We start from the raw sequence: 18,577 nt of genomic DNA, 5'->3' as shown, positions 1-18,577 counted from the left end.
GATTATTCCGACGGTTTTGATTCGAAATATAGTAAATAATTTGATGACAGTTTCATGTATTTTTGAGAAGATTTTCCTTCCGATATTTCTAATTTTAGGTGAACGTTTTCAAACAGGTATCTACTGTTGAAACCGCTGTCCAACGAATGTTTGAACCGTTTCGAACCGGTTCAACCAAAATTCAAAGTCAACTGTCAACGCTGCAACGTATTTATCTGCGCGTTGTTATGAGCAGTGTGTCTTGCGAATGTGGAATTTTAGTGATTTTCAAGCAAAATATTATATTTCATCTGTTTCACATCGGTTTGCCGCGTAGAAACATAGCAGGACAAACAGTTTTATGCAGTTATATGATAAAGTTACATCGAGAAAAACAGTTTAACTTGTGATCGTGTTTGGCTTGCTCCTGCGTGCATAGTTAGGCGTCTGTTCGTTGTTGATATGCTGCGCATAGAATCAGCAGAATGAGCTCGAAAGAAAAACGGTCATCGGTGAGTGTGGCAAACATGTTGGAACTGTTTAAAGTGTGTTACTGCTTACATTAAAACGTTTGATTTCTTTTGAAGATTTTGAAGAAACATGAAAAAGTTCCATCCTCCGTTGGGCGTGTTAGTACCGTAGCATCAGTGCCGAGTACGTTTAAAAGCAACAGAAAAATAGAATTTCACCGGAAAAAATCCATCAAGTGAGTAGCGAGCGAGTGATCTTGGGGAAAGTATTCATGTCGGTGATATTTATGCTATCTTACACACGTCCAACAGGGAATTTGTGGTCGGTGAAGATGTAGACACTATCTGGGGCAATTCGTATGAAGTTTCCACCGATGGTTCACCTTCCAATGAGCTGGAGGATGCTACACTAGCCAATAGTACCTGCCGAAGTACGACGGATGAACAGAACAAGGAAAATCAATCGGTAAACCAACATCTCCCGGTGGACAATTCGTGGCGTCACAACTCCCTGAATGCCCCTAACACGAGCTGGGATCTATCGATAACGATAGCGGACGATGAAAAGCGAAAAATACGTAATGAAACGTCAGCAGTTTTCTCACATAGCCTTAACACGACCGAACGCTTGCTGGTGGAACCGTATGCCGAGCCAAAGGCTAGTTCTGACAAAGTGAAGATATCATTGCAAGTGGAAAATAACGATGTGCATGCGATGGATATAAGTCCGATCAAACCGAACATTAATCCGTCGCCTAGGAAAATGATATACACCTTTCCAAAACAGGCCATGTTTGTGGAAATTAATGATATTCCAGATGAAAAGCAAGCTGAACTAAAGCTCAAGGATGCTTCGCTAACCGCACACCAACGAGAACAACCCAAATCATCGATACGATCATCGTGGCGCACCGGCACATCCGTGACGGGCAGCCAGTCTCTGCTTGGTGGGTGTTCGTACAACGTGTCGGAAACGTGGAACTCTCACCCTCATGCAATGTACCAGCAATGTGCTGAAACGCGCGTAAGCGGCGAACTGGCAAACGTTAGTTCCGATGTGGATACTACAATCGCTCTTACAAATGCCATGACGAAGGTGCTTCAATCGCGTTCGAACGAATCGATTCAGAAAGCAACTAATATGGAACTAGACGAGTCGACTACCACGCTACCGACAAACGCGCTGGCGCGTGCTAGACCTTCATTTTTACCATCTAACCAACGCCCAGTGGATGAGTCGCAGGATGGGCTCGATCGAACGCCTATAAACGTTAAGCGGGAGGAAACCATCCCGCTCCCAACTGATAGAACCGAAGGCACACAGTCGGCAGATATATCATCACCAGTAGAAGGACACAGCCAGCGCGTTAGCTTGTCGCTCGATAATCTTTCGATTTTGGCCGATATGAAGCAGGCAGTGACGGATGAGGAGAATGCTAATAAGCTTCGGCCTTTGGCGGAAAATAAACACGAAGATATTCCGATGAATTTTGGGTTATCTAGTTTGAGTTTGAATCTAAGACCAAGTTCGCCCGAGACACCGGTGGTTGTTAAACCAAGAATACTACGTCCTACTCTGCCAGTAGGTATCCTGGAAACAGCCAAAGACCACAGCGATACTAAGAAAACCGATACAAAAGATGAATACGATCGAATTCGTTCGGTAAAACGTACACCCGGTATGGTTTCCAGCCAAAAGCTAAAAGCAAACAGCGAAGATAAAAAGGAAACTGATGCCGGTGGTAAGAAATCGCTAGTACCCATGGATATTTCCATGGGTATGCGGCGGCACACCAACAAACCATCGCTAGCTTCAATGCATTCGAGAATGACAGTAGATATGGTAGAATCTCCTAAACAATCGCAAAATAATCGCGCAACAATTTACCATTCACTCGATATCGACATCGATCGTATGGAATTGCCGGGGCAAAACACTGAAAAACAGAGCCATCGAGCCACGGTTCTGCACGGTGAGGAGATGGAGCTGACAACGCACGTTCCTGCAGCTGTACAATCGTCCAACAATGCTGCTAGACGGACCAATTGCGTAGAGGAACCCGTTCTGGAAGAAACAGCACGAATACATCACTCTTCGGAACCAATAGCCGAACGTATGAAGCGCGGCACTGTCCTTGGTTCAATGCCGATCGATGAGTCCACGGATTGTCCACCATATTCACCACAGACTGCGCTCAATAACTATCGGAAAACTGTTTATCCGTTGGACAGAATGAAGGAGGACGCGTCGGTTATCCCTGTGACGAACGGTCCTGACCGCAAAACGATCCTTTGCAATGAGAGTATGATATTGGACGTGTGTCCAACACCGAAAGCAACATCTGGTTTGGAATCTTCAATTTCATGCGTTGTCTATGGTCGAAATGTGGATGAACTCTCTATTCATGCTACACAGGGTAACAATGCGGTGGATATGAAATTTGCTCGTCCCACTATCTTCCAGCTAGAATCGTGTGATGAATCCGCTCATATTGCGCCTGGACGTCAAACCGTAATGCAGGAACAAAACATGATCATTTCGGAAGGAGCTACCAGTGGAAAGACTAGGAAACAACGCTTAACGACACACGTTGCACATGCGATGGAAGAGGATGAAACTTCCGCCGTTAGTTGCGAGAAGAAAAATGGTACTACACCATCGCTAAAAGATACACGGAAGAGCATTTTCAATTCAGAAGAAATGGAGCTAACTTTAGTAAAGGAATCAAATCCAAAAACTCTCTCTGAGCGGCCTAATGCTGGTATGGAATGTATGGATCTTTATAAAACCCAGGTGGAAGAAAGCAAAGGACACGCTATCCAAACACACCAGCAGTCAAGGATCCCTCGACTGACTACCTACTTGCGAGAGGATATGCAGAGCGTTCAGCACGAGGAAAGCAAACCAAGATACACCATTTACGAACGGGAAGATATGGACGTAACAAAACTACACCGCAGCACAACGACTGCTACTGAAGATTATCAAGATGATCGTTCAAATGTGAAACTCGAAGAGGATAAAAAGAAGGAATCCAAGCCAAGATTTTCCATTTACGACCATGAGCCCATGAACGCCACTAATATATGTGAAGATTATTTCGACCAAGGCAGAAATACGATGCAAAATGAATACAGAAGCGTGTGCGAAACTCACTCCAAGAGCGTTCGAGTTGGTTTAATCGATATGGAAATAGAGCAAGCAGTAAAACAAAACGAGCCGAAAGCACGCATAACCGTTGCGCACACTGGTTGTGCCGATGTAGGCGAAGAGATGCAGAACGATGTCACTAACTACAATACCTTTTTGGAGCACCACGAAATGTCTCACGGAACGCAATTGCAAGGGCCTTCTACCATACACCAAACGGACCTCTTGCAGGATAAAGCATTCAATTCAACACGACTTTCAAAAGCATACGAACGCGAGAATTTGTCTGCATCAGTAATTCCTTCGAGAATGTCATCCTATCGCTTAGAGGCAATGGATGAAAGTAATGTTGCTGGCCAGACACCATCAACAGATGCTGTGCAGATTCCTTTCTCAGAGAAAAAGACTTCTTCTAACGATCGTTTCGATTCCCCGATGCAGATGTCACCGATGGTTGGCAATTGTCGCGACAAAACGACACTGCAGCACAACTCAAGAAAATCCAGCTACCATCCGGAAGCAATGGAAAGTACACCGACAGGGCAGAAAAAAGCCGATGCTGATCGTAAAACATGTATCGAATCATTTGGTTTGCGAAAATCGGACCTGCAACGAATCGCACTCGAGAGTGATCCTGTCGATATGGAGGGTATTTCGGTACTCGAGAGTGATCCAACCGATTCGAAGCTGGAGAAGTACATTACAGGTACTGCACAGGAGGCAAATTACTTCACCAGCTGTAACACGAAACACACGAAACAACCGCAAGAAAGTATAATGCATGCTGTAATAGCAAATAAGGAAAAAGGACCGCCAAACAGTCGTTTATCCATTTATGATCCAACTGCAATGGTGGAGGAAACAGTGGCGATTAATACCTTTAGACTAAAGCAAGAACAAACATCAGCTTTGGACCGTCGTGAAGGTGTAACAAGTAAAGAGCGTAAAAGCAACGATTGTATGGATGAAACGATCGTTCCGGAGAATATACGGGTGGAGCGTGATTTTAAGTATACCCGACAATCGCGTGCGCGTGTTGGAAGTGTTGTAAAAGACTCACCTGTCCTGTATACCGCGGAACATCCTCCGATTATCGACCAGCATCAACCAAACACGCAAGATACACTATATGGCACTGAGGAAACAATGGAACTGACGACAGCATTGAGCAAGGTGAAGAAATCTGTAATAGAAAAAAGAAATAGACAAACGATTCATCAACCAGACGATATGAATTTGACGATGGTCGGTAAAGATACTTTGACACCATCGCCTTGTATTCAACGTAAAACCATCTACAATCTTGGATCGATGGACGAAACTCCACCGCAGATTGATTTCAATGTGGCAAACAACAGAGACAGTCTTGTTGAGCCAGTACAACAGCCGATTATTGCCGAACGACGATCACATCGACGACCGCGACAGACAATTCTAATATCCCAGGATATGGACCTAGAGAAAGAGGAGGAGGAACAACATGGAGAAGGACAACAGTCGTTCGCTTTAGCAATGCTTCCCCGAGAATCAACGGAAGATCGCGTTCCTCGTTCAGCGTCCATATTACCGAAGCGAACCTTCTTCCAAGAACCATCTATTGATGCATATTCCGAGGTTACGAAACCCGGTCCGGAGATGGTAAGACAGTCATCGCATACGATTGATCGGAAACTCGTGACCAGAACCGACACGTCCGCATTTAAGGCACATGAGATTAGTGATATTTCTTTGACCACCACAACAATGGAACCGGAGATACCGTGCATTGGGAACATCACCGGTATGATGAGTATGCGCGAGATCACGCAACCATTAGCTCTTGCATCGTTCCAAGAGCAGTCCCATTCGGTGTCCGTAATCTGTCGTGTCGATGGTCAAGCAGTTGGTCCTTCTTTCGTGCAGGAGCAACACGATCTTCAAACGATGGCATTCGTACCGACACGCCAGAACGGAGCAAGTGATGACGAATTCTACGATGCAGAAGATGATGCAGCTTCAGAGCCGGATCTGATCGTGGATCCCCTTTCGCTGACAAAATCCCGTCATCTAACGATGAAGTTTATCGATGTAGGACACTTGGAACAGACGAACTGTGACACTACGGCACCGGCACAAGGTCCGACCACTGCAAGCAAGCGTGTCCATGCACAAGTGCTTGGCACACCGGTTATTAATCGTGCCGCTGAGCATGAATATGATCCACTACAAATGACGCATGCACGACAAACACTGCGCATGGATGTGGAGCAAACACCGCAAAGCCCAATCAAGAAACGTCCACGAACGTCCTGTGCAAATCCAGCGCCTGAGGAAAACAACATAACAGCTAAACATCCTGCCGAGCAACCATCACCGATTGAGGAGGTTCTTATCAAAGAAGAACGACAATCACGGACCAATCCGGATCGTGCCTCCCAGACACTTATTCACGATCCGTCCGTATTTCTGATGGAAGAGGAGAACCTTCTAGACGATGAATCCAATCTTCCCTGTGCTTCATTGAACGAAGAACCGCTGCCGGATACAGACGACAGCTTCAATCAATCCTCCAAACCACCCGGCGTGATTACGGAACAGTCTTACTACAAAAATTTTGCCAATTTGACGATCGATACGTTCGACTCATACGATGAAGAACAGTTAACACCGGCACCTGACAATGTAGACGAGCCGATACAGCATGATACAGCTGCTCCAGAAGCGAATGACCTCGTGGCGGAATGTATTTCCGTAAGTGATGAAGATTCGCTTATCGTTACACCACCGAAGGTACCGCTTTCGCTCGCGTACAATGGTGGCAATCGGCTAACGGACGAAGTGCTCGATTCTACCATTGCTAGCAAAATTATGTATCAAATACGACAGAAACATCCGGTTGTAAAGCATCCTTGCTGTGGTATGCAGACCGAGTGTCTCTGTCGGTTGCGAACAGAGTTACAGCGGCATCAGGAAATGTCCGATCTGGTGTGGAACCGTTGGTGTAGTAAATATCAGACGATCAAGCAACGAATACCCAAACTGCCGCACCAAACCGCATCGACCGATCCACAAGGGGATGAAGAGAAGCCGCCCGTGCGTGTAACGTTCGAGGAACAAATCGAGGAGCTAAATTGGCGGCTGCTGCGTACGCAGGTGGACGATGATTTTTTCTTCGTGAAGGGTGAACTGAGCAGAGAGGATGTATCGAGGCGCCGAAGTAGAACGATTAGCAGTGGACACTACCCGGAAACGCCTAGTGCTGTGTTTTTGGCGGATAATTATAGAAGGTAAGAGAATGGCTGCGTTGGTCATCGAAAAAGAAATATTACAAGAAGATGATAATTTTGTACTACGAATTGCAAACTCTCCATTATCTCTTCTATTGCCTAGCTACCTTTCGGAACAATTGTACGCAGACAACAGTCCTCCGTCGGGGGCGCCAATGCCGAGAATTCCTCGTATCACACAGCTGATCGCCAATAAGCTTTCCTCCGATACGGGCACCCGTTGGCTGTTGGACTGCTCGGAGGATATCGATGGGATGCTCCTGTTACGGCATCGTACCCTGCGCAGTTTCGTCATATCGATACAGCTGCAGCCACCTCGAGGTAAAACGCGATCGGTCCGCAACATTACCGAAAGCTGGCGACTGGAACGGATACAGGTGCGTGAATGTATGGAGGAGTATGTTCACTCTTCCAAGCTGCTACTAGCGCACGTCGAGTTTATGCGTTTAGCAAAGGAAACGACCGAGCGAACACTCCGATCAACGTACCGAACAGTCGCGGATCTGATGGGTTTGTGGCATCACTTTCACGAGCTAATACAACGGGTATTTGATGGTGTGAACCGGCTAGTGGCAATCGTCCGCAATAACGACGCAATGCTGTGTTACGATGCGTAAGTTAACAAAAAAAAATCTCATTTGTATAACCACGTGTTCTAATGTGAGTTTGATTTAAATTAATTTCCCCACAGCCAAATGGAACGGTTTTATGTGAAGAAATGCGTCCACCGTGCCCTCGATGATGAGGTAAACACACTGCAGATTCATTTCAACTGGATCGAAAGCATCGGAGTGTCGGGAGTGAGCTTCAAATGGCCAAAGGCGGAACATAACAAACTGCTACCGGCCGGCACTAATCAACACACTACCGCACCCGGTAACTTCATGCAGGGCGTTGGGACGAACGAAAAAACGGGCCTCATGTTCCTGGAGTGTTTACTGTGGAACGTGACAAAGCACTATGAAACGTAGCGAAAATGTATAATGAAATCCGTATAAAATGCTTTTACAAATAGTAAGTGAATAGTATTTTAACCCTCTGCTACTCTTAATCAATGTTAACTAAATTATCCATCATTCAGCAAATAAAACTTACTTTTTGATATGATTTTATACTTTATGTTTCCTCCTCTCGGCCTCCTAACCCTTAAGACCATGCCCTGCATTTCTGCCTAATAGTTTTTACGAGGGGGGACGGGTTTGGATAGGATTTGATACCCGGTCCTGTTGTGTGGAATCGGCGCCGTTTATCACATGCACCATGCGGTCGCCCCCTGATATTGTTGTATAGGATGTATAGTAATGTATACAAAACTCAGATTTTGCAGCAATTTTGTATAAACGAATGAGATCTTCAAATAAAAATAATTGTAAGCATTCAAACTTTAAAAAAGCGCATCGCAAATTGTGGGTGCTCACTGTACTGTAACGGCTGCAAACGTCACACACTGCATCCTGTTTTGACATTTCAGCGTGTTTGACGTTTGCAACGGACAACAAACGCAGAGCAAACGATAGAAAAAAAGCTAGTGGAAGAATAAATATAATGTAGGCAAGTTTCTACAAACAAAAGACAAACCAGCTGAATAATTCCATCTGTCCCGAGGTTAGGAAAAAAACGACCAGCCAGCTAACAGCACTACTGTGTTCGCTGTGTTCGATTTGACTCCATTTCGTGTGTTGTGTTCGGGTTTTTCGGGTCCTGGGGGTGCACCTGACCCTGAGGAGACGGTTTACGCATTTTCCTTTGTGATATTGATCGATTTGTTGTGGCGTAGCGAGACAGGATGCAGAATGTCCTGAATTCCGTCAAGGGCACGGCACTCGGTGTGGCCGAATATTTAACGCCCGTACTGAAGGTTGGTCTACGGAAATGGCGATACGCGTTCCGTCTCTGGTATTTTACTATGTTTCAGTTTCACGATGTCCCTTTTTGCTTCTCACGCAGGAATCTAAGTTTCGCGAAACGGGTGTATTAACTCCGGAAGAATTTATCGCCGCCGGCGATCACCTTACGCATCACTGTCCGACCTGGTCCTGGGCGGTTGGGGATGAGAGCAAAATAAAGCCTTATCTGCCGAAGGGTACGATAATACTGTTCCGATACAATGCTCAGCTGACCAACTGTGTTCTCCCTGCACAGCTCATTTCAAAAAAGCTTCCTCTTTTTCTTTACAGACAAACAGTTTTTGATTACGCGCAATGTACCGTGCCGAAGGCGCTGCAAACAGATCGAGTTTGTCGGTGAGGAGAACCTCGTGGAGGAGAATGATCCGGATGGTGGATGGGTCGAGACACATCACTACAATCCGGACGATGCGGGAAGTTCCGGGCTGGAGGAAAAGGTATGCGAAATGAAGCTGGACAGTTCACGCATCGAGGATGAACCGGCAGCCGATATGGATGATCCACGGAACCTCGAGGATGGCGATGCGGATGGGGACGATGCGGATGACGAGGATGGTGCGGCAATCGATATGGATGAGTTCGAGGAAAGTGGTTTGCTGGAAACGGTTGATCCGGTAAGAAGCGGCTAAATCGAAAAGGGCTTCTGCAGCGTGTGTTTTGTTTTCTATGAATTTCGTTTTGTTTTAGTCAAATGCACTACTTCCGGCACCGAATGAAAAGCCCAACCCGGTTGTATCGTCGGAGGTGGAAGGTGATTCGGTGGTGCGCACCAGAACGTACGATCTACACATCACGTACGACAAATACTACCAAACGCCCCGTCTGTGGGTGATCGGGTATGATGAAAATCGTAAGCTGCTGAGCGTGGAACAAATGTACGATGACGTTAGTCAGGATCATGCGAAGAAAACGGTTACCATGGAAACGCATCCCCATCTACCGGGACCGAACATGGCTTCGGTACATCCGTGCAAGTGAGTAAATGGCGATTTGTCGTAAGAAAACCAACTCACAATTCCTTTGCGCATTGCAGACACGCAGATATAATGAAAAAAATCATCCAAACTGTGGAGGAGGGTGGTGGCGAGTTGGGCGTCCATATGTATCTCATCATCTTCCTGAAGTTTGTCCAAACCGTCATACCGACGATCGAGTACGATTTTACGCAAAACTTCAACATTACCAACCACAAATAAGACAACGAGTTAGGGTGGGAAATTGGGTAAAATAAGCTGTTGGTCAGTGGATGACCGTCGATGTTAGTGGAATGCTAGCTTGCTAAGGCTTTGTTTGCAATCTGAGAACGGCTGTTACCTCACCCCGGAACATTTGACTATATTGTGTTTTAAGTTTTCAACCATCCCCCCCGTACTAGTTGGTTTTGTGGTCGTCATTTTGTGTTGTGTACGTTTTAGTGTGTCCATGTGTAATTTTCCTATCCCGTTTTATCTCCAACGGAAACGCACCACAATGATATTTAAACCCGTTCCCAAATCGCACTCTGTTACGCAGCTATGGCTATCAGAATAAAGACTAATGGTTAAGAGAGAAAAAGGCGAAATATATGTACGGAATTGCTTTGCAGAAATGCGTCAAGCATGTCTCGTTTGGTGTATAGTATATTGAGATCGTCTTCCTAGCAGAAATGTTGCGCTTGCTGATCGAACTCCCACTTATTACGCAGATTAGATGGAAACATTGATCGCAGCATGCACCCGGACAATAATCGTATGGTTTTCGCTCGTACAGCGATCGCAGGCGAGAACCAAACAGCATCTCCTGTCGAGGGTCGTGTGATGCTTGAAAGTGTTCCCTCTGGTCTGACGGTAGTTTAGCAGAAACATGCACACGGTAAGGCTGATGTAAATATCGAGAGAACCATCCAACAAATGCTCGAGAGTTTTTAAAAAATTCGAGAAGCGATAGCAAGCGAAACAGAGCCGGGAACGCACGGAGCATAAGAAAAGAGTGTGTTGTTGTGGCGCGCGATTCCGCGTGCAAGAGAACAACCGAGCGTGCTGCGGAATGTAAAGGTCCGTGCGGCAAAGGGTATAGGACAGAGAGACATCCAGACAGAGAATGAAAGAGCAAAGGGAGCAAGAAGGTTTGTACACACGAACGACCAAAAAAAAAGCGACCAAATGTGTGTATAGTAGAATTAGCACTGAAAACAAACAGAGCAGAGGCTACGAAAACAACAAGCCCGTTTCGCGCTCCTGGAAAGAGAATTATTACAAATATTCCGGGGTACGCGCGTCTTAGCATATCGTGCTGTCAAACAGCAAGGTGCGTATTCCGTATCGGGAAATCTATCTGAATTGGGGGAAAACAAGCCGTCAGCATAGAAAGAAAAGCGCATCGCAGTCGCAGCATCTATTTGGCCGCCATTTGTCATTTTAGTTCGGCGTGTTGTCAACTTGTCACCCTTCCGTTTTCCCTTTCCCATTTCCACATATTTCATGCTTCAATAGCGGCTCGTACTGTGACTGCTTCGTGCGTGGATTTTAACGCTGCTAAACTGCGTTGTTAACGACAACGGCGACGTGGAAACAATTCCGCTTCACAGTTTTCCTCCCCCGGTCGGGAAAAAATGCTCCACTCAATATAGGCCCTTTTTTCGTCTTCTCACCCTCCCTTCGTTGGACCGTTATTTCAGGATGTGGTGGAGAAGTTATTTGCGCGAAGGTACGACTTCTGCTTTTGATGTGTGCGGGCTGTACCAATGCGCCTTCATGCGCTAGAGCAGAACAGAGCACTGAGTGAGAGCGCGCGGAAGAAAACAGAGAGGGCGTGAGCCGGAGTGGCAGGTTTTCGGCAGCAGGGAATTTTAGTGTGCTTGACATTGCGCGAGCATTATTCGCCTGCGTGGAGCATAACTCCGCGTACTACGGGAAACGGTTGTATGTGTGTGTGTGCGTGCGAGAAAGAGAGCAGTCACATATACACATACACGCAAAGGGCAGAAGAAAAAAAAATTCCCCGGGAGATTCAGTCGAAAGGGAAGAGCGCGTGCGAGCGTCGCCATATTGTTCGTGAGCGTAGTGCGAGTAGGTCGATTTTGTGGAGCTACGGCGCGCGCGATTGTACCCGTGAGCTAGTACTATACTAGCGGGCCGTTTTTGTGAGCCTTTTTCCGTCGATTGCATCTCCCCATAGGCACAGCGTGTGTACGTGTGTGTGTGCGTGTATGTATGCAGTAGTAGGTGCGTGCGTGCGGATCGGTAGGAAGCGGTGAGACGGAAAATACGTCGCGAAGCTTGATAAAATCCTCTTCATTTGCTGTGGGATGAGCAAAAGAAGCGTACCGTTGATGTAGTGAGAGAGAGCGAAAGAGCAAGCAACATACGAGAAATAGTGTGTGTGAGTGTGTGCGTGTATACGCGCGTTCTTGGAGTTTTTTTTTACTTCTTGTAACATCGGTGGCAGTTCCACGAAAGACGAAAGAAGCAAACCGTCCCCACACGCAAGGTGGAAGAAAGGAGGACAACGACTCCCCTCAGCGCACACACGTAAAGCGAGTACGTGCATGAACGATCGTGTGTTTGTGTGTGTTTGTGTCCGTGCTTGGTGTGTGCAGTTTTCTTTTCTGGCTGGTGGTGAAAGGAAAAATCGAGAAAATCCGTACGGTGCGTCGTGCGAAGCGGGTGCTGTGTGCGTGGTTCCATTTTTGAAACAAGAATGGAAATACAGTGAAAGCTACGTTCTTCGGGGTTGAAATTTGTGGTACGAGTGTGTTGAAACGCGCACGGAAAAACGACAAGCAAGTGTTGTGCGGTAGTGTGTGAGCGCGAATCAGTGTGATACTGTCGCCCGTCCGAGAGGAGCCCTGCTGTAGTGAGTGAGCGAAGGAAAATTAAAAGCCAAAAAAACGCGTTATTTTCCTGTCCTTAGCGCGTGTGAGGGGGCTACACTCAGAATACGTGGAGATAGTGAGCAAGTCGTGGGAAAATAGTGAATAATTGTAGGAAAGAAAAAAGCGAACGGGGTCTGGCCACAAAGAGTGTGAATTTGTTTGAGATTAGCGTGTAGTGCGTGAGAGTGAGTGAGAGTGAGGAGCACAGAGGCGTTTGAACCATGTCGCTCCCTATCAACTCACTGTACAGCCTGACCTGGGGTGATTACGGGACCTCGCTGGTGTCCGCGGTCCAGCTGCTCCGGTGCCATGGCGATCTGGTGGACGTCACACTGGCCGCCGGTGGACGCAGCTTTCCGGCGCACAAAATCGTGCTCTGTGCGGCAAGTCCATTTTTGTTGGATCTGCTAAAGGTAGGTTTTCGTTCCGTGTCGTGTGCGTGCGTGAGAGGACGTGTGTGTGTTTGTGTGTGTGAAGGGACGGAGATGGGAAGTGTTCAGAGTTAAATATAGAGCGCGTAGTAGGTGTGACAAGAGAAGCGAGCAGGGAGGAACGAATTTCTCGCAAAAGTGAGAAGAAAGAGACATTGGGCTATTCTCACTGTCCACGTCAGTGTGAGAAGGAAGGGGTGCACATATTTGCTGTAAAATACAAAGAATACCAAAAAGTGCACGATGGAAAGTGCGGGTGTGTGTGTGCTTGTGGCCGTAAAGGAGAATAAGAAGGGAAGGAGAAAGCAAGAGTAAAATATCGTATGTCATCTCCGCCTCCTCTTAGTGAGAAGAACGAGTGCAGTGAGTTGTAAGATGTGAGATGTTTTATTTTGGGAATCGTACAAACTGTACCGCATATATTACGGAAACAGTCATACAATATCCACGAATAGCTATTACTTAACGCATTTTCAATGTTTTACTTTCATATTCACACAATTGATATTGTCGTACGTAATAAAATAATCCTGAAATGGATATAAAAAGCAGGAGCTGTTTCGTTGTGAAAAAATGACCACCTCGGTGTGAGGTGGAAAATAGTCTCTCTTGTTTCCTTTGTGAGATGCGGGTAGTTTCTCTTTCTTTTCTACATTTGCTGTTATAGAAATGGATGGGCCGAAAGAGACTAACGGAGCATGGCAACAGTGATAGAGAGACAGAGAGAGGGAGAGTGGAGAGTTTTTTGTTCTTTTAATTTCTTACCCTCGAACCGTCTGCTGCTGCTGGCTGCTCTAGTCTCTCAAGAACCGGCATGACAGTGTTGCCAAATTATTTATTTTTTCTTTCTTTGCGCGGAAAGAAATTTCGATTCACATTAGTTTGGGAGATGGAATAACTAAAATGGAAATAGGCGTTATAACGCTCGAATATTAAGTTTAATTTAAAACTACCAATAAATGTGATGATTAATGTATCTCACATTAAAATGCCCCCTAAGCTAGTGCTGTTGGGTATGTATGTGTTCTGTGGCTATTTTTATACTCGCCATCGGTTCCGTTTTGTAACACTATTTCGATGCAGTTGTCATTGACGGTGATATTCTTCTTGACTCGTGTATCCCTTTTTTAATCCGCATGTTGTGATATTGTTCAAAGCAAAAATGAAATGGGGTTGATGGGGTGGTTGTCACACCACACCGACTGTGAGTCCAACACCAAGAGCCACCAAAACAGAGAAATTACGAAAAGAAGGAATGGGCAAGCTCTCTTCTTTCCCTCTCGGCCGCTCGGCGGTGGTGGAAAATGCATTCCCGCAGCAAACGCACTCAAGTACACGGGAAAATGTAGACCAACCCGTCACGATGGTGATAATAAGAATGAGAAAGAAAAGTGTCTCCTCTCATGCATGCATGCCTTCGTAGTAGATGTGTGTGCGGGGTGTGTGTATGAGTGTGTGTGTACTTTTGTGGGCGAGCGCGCCCTCTTTCCACAAACTCTCGGAGATGCAAAGAATTCCGCGCGCACCGGGGGATGATCTCGCTCAATAAATGATGAGGCTGAGGGATACATGCATGCTACACGCAATCAAGAGAATAGATCGAGTATGCTCTGTTTTGATTTTTTTTGCACACAATATCAAAACATCACAAATGACGCTTTTTTTTGGTAGGTACGAGAAAAGAAGGTAAACCGAGTAAGAAGTGTCTGACAGGCGATGTCCTGTTGATGTCCTGGAATGTTCTCAACGCTTCTTTCGATCTACCACAAAATATTGGTTATTCAAAGGGCGCATGTTTTTTGACTGAATGATCTTGCTAAATGGCAGATAGAATTATCCCATATAAGATATCAAATTAAAAATATCAAAAAATAAAAATCAAATCATTATTTACATTGTAAAAGGACCATATGTATGAAGCATGATATAATATACCATCGAATGCGCACAGTTGGCATGGATTTTCCACTTCCCACTCAACCACTGAAATTGGTGCTTGGCGAAGGGATTGAAACAACGCGACGACTAGCGGTTTCCTTGATTCTGCGCATTGGCGATGACAAATGAAAATGCCCGTACACATCAAATTGCAAAAAAAGCAACGCCAACCAAAAGATGATATGAGTAAAAAAAACGAAAAAAAACACAATGGTGATTCCCTTGATATCACAGGAGCTTTTGGAAGTAGGTGAACGAAGCAATATGTTGTCACCAGCGCATAGAAGTGTGCGAATCGATAAAACATTTTCTCATAAAAAAGCATATCAAACTCTCCCTTCCTCACTCTCCTGCTCATCTTGGTTTATTTGTTTCGCTTTCTCGCTTTCTCTCCGTGACTCTATCCCGCTCTCCTCTTCGCTCGCAGATGCTCTCCTCTTGCATCCATCTCTCCGGTCGGCGGGTGCTGTGTGATTGTTGTTCTGCTTCGAGCATTGTGTGGCGGGAAATTAACCCCCCTCCCGGCACCCCCTCTCTTGCACCCTAAGCAGACGGTAGAGGGTGGCCAACTTACAAAACATGATCTCTTCCACCTTCACACGCCGTTGAAAACGATGTTTCTCTGTTTTTGTTGTTTGATTGGTTTCTCTTTCTCACATGCTCTGGGTTTCGCCTTAATCTCCACAGAATACACCATGCAAGCATCCCGTCGTCATGCTGGCCGGCGTCAATGCGAACGATCTGGAGGCACTGCTCGAGTTCGTGTACCGCGGCGAGGTAAGCGTGGACCATTCGCAGCTTCCGTCGCTGTTGCAGGCAGCCCACTGTCTCAACATCCAGGGCCTGGCACCGCAAACCGTCTCGCACAAGGATGACAACACGACGTACACCACCTCGATCCAGCTGCATCCGACTCTGGTGCCGCAGAATCACGTCAAGGCGGTCATCGATGTATCGAACAATGTTTGCGTGAGTAAACTGTCACTTCCAATGAGCTATTTCCCTCTTTTTCGAGGGATAAGCGTGTGGTTGCGGATTTATTAATCTATACTTGAAACACAATTATACCTAACTTATCCTCCTCTCTTGCTCGTTCCTATCTCTCTCGTTGTTGCAGACGGCGGAAGAACTGATCACAACACTCGGACCCACACAAACGGTACAGGCACAAGTCATTGAAACGATCACACCGGACCAGATGTCGGATGAAGTAACGAAGGATGTCATTAGCCAGTTTTTGCCCACACGCAAGCGCAAGCAGCGCACCAAGAAGACCAACAATCAAGGACAACCCGGTGCGGCAACTAACAGTGCCGGCGGTACACAGGCGGCCAAGGTAATGAAAACGGATGACGACGGTACAACGATTCAGGTGATTGTGAACAATGCGGAGGAAGCGACACCCGTTCCAAAGGACATCAAGAAGGAAGCGAACGCTGACGGTACCACGGTAGACACGAAGGAAGGCATCATCAGTAAGTTGTTGGATTTGTGTTGTTCGAGATTTGGGTTTTTGCTAAACTAATGTTGATGGTATTCCGTTTTAGAAATTAAGAGCAAATCTCAATCGGAACAACCGGCAACCTGCCCGATCTGTCAGGCCGTTATTAGACAGTCTAGGAATCTGCGCCGGCATCTGGAGCTGAGACATTTCAAGAAACCCGGCATGAAAAAGGAACGCATCCGCAAGAGCAAGAAAGGTAAAACTAGATAAAGCTTAATATTAGGACTCATTTCTTGATTTAATTCCCTTATAGTGAGTGAGTGATTTAAGTGAGTGTGTTACTTATTATCCATTATTTTCCATCTGTCCCAGGACAAGGTTCAAACCCTAACCAAGCAAACGGAGGCAATGGCACAAACGCAGGAACAGTAACCGGTGACCAGGTCGCACAACAGGCCCAGCATCAAGTCGTACAGCAGCAGGCCCAACAGCAACAGGTGGTACAGCAAGGACAACAACAGCAGACCACGATCGATACGACCGGCACGATATCCGTCACCGTTTCCCAGGCCCAGGCACAGCAGATCGAACAAGCAGCCGCAAACGGACAGCAGCACGTCGTGACACAGCACGAAAATGCGGACGGCACCACATCCCTCTCGATCGCGCAGGTTCAAACACTCGATGGCCATCAGCTCGCAATTGGAAATCTCAATCAGGTAAGCCCACCGTTCGACAAGGCATGAATGTGTAAATTTGGAGACTAATAAGGGTTCTTGTGTTTTTTCTGCATCTTTTTTTAGGCCACGCTGATCCGAACCGGTGAACCAATCGAAACGGGTATCATTGCAACGCACGAGCCGACGCTACGTCCCCACACGGAGCTGTTCCGCGTCGGCAATACCGTCTACACGATAGAGGAACGTCGGACGGACACCACCAATCGCCTAACTTAGAACGATGCGGACGTCGACAACGGAGAGGGCGACGTTTATGAAATAGTGGAAGGTGTCGATTACGATTGCATCATCGACAGCGGTGTCGACGTCGAAATAGAGGAGGAAACGGGCGAGGTGGTGGAACAGCAACAGCAGCAGCAACAGCAACATCATCATCACCAGCAACATCATCATCATCAGCACGGTGGAAACGGTGGTGTTGTTGGATCGATCGTGATGCAGGAAGATGATGGTGGTGCGATGGTAAACCATGTGGAGGAGGTCGAGGAAGACGATGACGATGTGCAGGAGATCGTCATGGATGCGGCATCGGTGGTGGCCGTACGGCAAGCAGATGAGATGATGGTCGGTGGTGATGTTAGTGGTGATACGACGGACGGTGTCATTATCGATGCCACGACGGATGATGAGGAAGAGCTGCTTCTGCATCATCATCATCATTCGCATCATCATCACCAGCATCATCAGCAGGTGTTACAACATTCGCTGGAAGTGGACGAAGACGATCACCACCATCATCATCATGTCGGACAGCATCATCAGCAGCAGGAGGAGGATGTATCGGACGATCACCATCATCATCATCATCAGCATCACGTACATCACGTGGTAGAGGAGGACGATGTGGAAGAGTTGAGCGGTGTGGTAGAGGAGTTGGAGGAGGAAGAAATTGTGCAGCAGTTCGATGGTTCAACGGTCGTCACCGTGACGACGGCTCGTGGGAGCAGCACACGCAATGCTCACCACAGCGGTGGAATAAGCTTCGTAACGACCGAGTTGCCCCTGTCCAATCGGCGCAGAATTGTCCGACGGACGCTCGGCAGTGTTCTGCAGGACGATGTGGTAATAAGCGAAACCGGTGACGGTACGATCGTTGAGATGCCCATTGCTGCGGGGAGTACCGATAGAAACAAGCCACGACAGGATGGAAGAACAGACACCGAGCGATCCGGTGGAACGGCAACTGCTGAAGAAGAAGCAAATGCTGCTGTCGTGGGAGCAACAAATGAAGGCAGCGTTGGTGGTGGCGAAGGAGGAGGAGGAGGAGGTGGAGGCGGTACTGGTGACCAAGCCGGTTTACCGTCGTCTTACAAACATTTTTTTATCCTCTAAAAGTGTGGTAGTTTCCCATTTATAAGGACCCTTCCCCAAATCAAGCCAATCGGAGAAGCGAATGTT

The 18,577-nt window shown here is 46.8% G+C and overlaps 3 protein-coding genes across 3 annotated transcripts; all 3 read left to right on the top strand.

The window, feature by feature from the left end:
- On the top strand, window positions 1–8,187 carry LOC125769755 (uncharacterized). The gene is made up of 5 exons (XM_049438577.1): window positions 1–491; window positions 567–685; window positions 762–6,866; window positions 6,970–7,479; window positions 7,558–8,187. Exons 1-5 carry the CDS (start codon window positions 465–467, stop codon window positions 7,835–7,837), a joined length of 7,041 nt encoding a protein of 2,346 aa, XP_049294534.1. The 5' UTR covers window positions 1–464; the 3' UTR covers window positions 7,838–8,187.
- A 145-nt stretch (window positions 8,188–8,332) lies between these two features.
- On the top strand, window positions 8,333–10,361 carry LOC125769765 (ubiquitin-like-conjugating enzyme ATG3). The gene is made up of 5 exons (XM_049438614.1): window positions 8,333–8,724; window positions 8,814–8,949; window positions 9,044–9,387; window positions 9,461–9,747; window positions 9,807–10,361. Exons 1-5 carry the CDS (start codon window positions 8,653–8,655, stop codon window positions 9,967–9,969), a joined length of 1,002 nt encoding a protein of 333 aa, XP_049294571.1. The 5' UTR covers window positions 8,333–8,652; the 3' UTR covers window positions 9,970–10,361.
- Window positions 10,362–11,775: 1,414 nt separating this feature from the next.
- Window positions 11,776–17,401, top strand: LOC125769761 (transcription factor GAGA). Its single transcript, XM_049438590.1, has 6 exons — window positions 11,776–13,039; window positions 15,683–15,964; window positions 16,113–16,470; window positions 16,543–16,695; window positions 16,812–17,158; window positions 17,243–17,401. Exons 1-6 carry the CDS (start codon window positions 12,848–12,850, stop codon window positions 17,393–17,395), a joined length of 1,485 nt encoding a protein of 494 aa, XP_049294547.1. The 5' UTR covers window positions 11,776–12,847; the 3' UTR covers window positions 17,396–17,401.
- The last annotated feature ends 1,176 nt before the right edge of the window (window positions 17,402–18,577 follow it).

Source organism: Anopheles funestus, chromosome 3RL (genome assembly GCF_943734845.2).
Source record: "Anopheles funestus chromosome 3RL, idAnoFuneDA-416_04, whole genome shotgun sequence".
Taxonomy (NCBI): domain Eukaryota; kingdom Metazoa; phylum Arthropoda; class Insecta; order Diptera; family Culicidae; genus Anopheles; species Anopheles funestus.
This window is presented reverse-complemented; position numbering and strand designations above follow the sequence as displayed.

What these genes read in the sequence shown, in the direction of transcription:
- LOC125769755 (XM_049438577.1), top strand. Translation starts at nt 465, where the DNA reads ATGAGCTCGAAAGAAAAACGGTCATCG. An exon ending in CGAAAGAAAAACGGTCATCG is followed by an intron (nt 492 to 566) that starts GTGAGTGTGGCA and finishes TTTCTTTTGAAG; the next exon opens with ATTTTGAAGAAACATGAAAA. An exon ending in GCAATGCTGTGTTACGATGC is followed by an intron (nt 7,480 to 7,557) that starts GTAAGTTAACAA and finishes ATTTCCCCACAG; the next exon opens with CCAAATGGAACGGTTTTATG.
- LOC125769765 (XM_049438614.1), top strand. Translation starts at nt 8,653, where the DNA reads ATGCAGAATGTCCTGAATTCCGTCAAGGGCACGGCACTCGGTGTGGCC. An exon ending in ATTTAACGCCCGTACTGAAG is followed by an intron (nt 8,725 to 8,813) that starts GTTGGTCTACGG and finishes CTTCTCACGCAG; the next exon opens with GAATCTAAGTTTCGCGAAAC. An exon ending in GCTTCGGTACATCCGTGCAA is followed by an intron (nt 9,748 to 9,806) that starts GTGAGTAAATGG and finishes TGCGCATTGCAG; the next exon opens with ACACGCAGATATAATGAAAA.
- LOC125769761 (XM_049438590.1), top strand. Translation starts at nt 12,848, where the DNA reads ATGTCGCTCCCTATCAACTCACTGTACAGCCTGACCTGGGGTGATTAC. An exon ending in TTTTGTTGGATCTGCTAAAG is followed by an intron (nt 13,040 to 15,682) that starts GTAGGTTTTCGT and finishes TAATCTCCACAG; the next exon opens with AATACACCATGCAAGCATCC. An exon ending in CAATTGGAAATCTCAATCAG is followed by an intron (nt 17,159 to 17,242) that starts GTAAGCCCACCG and finishes ATCTTTTTTTAG; the next exon opens with GCCACGCTGATCCGAACCGG.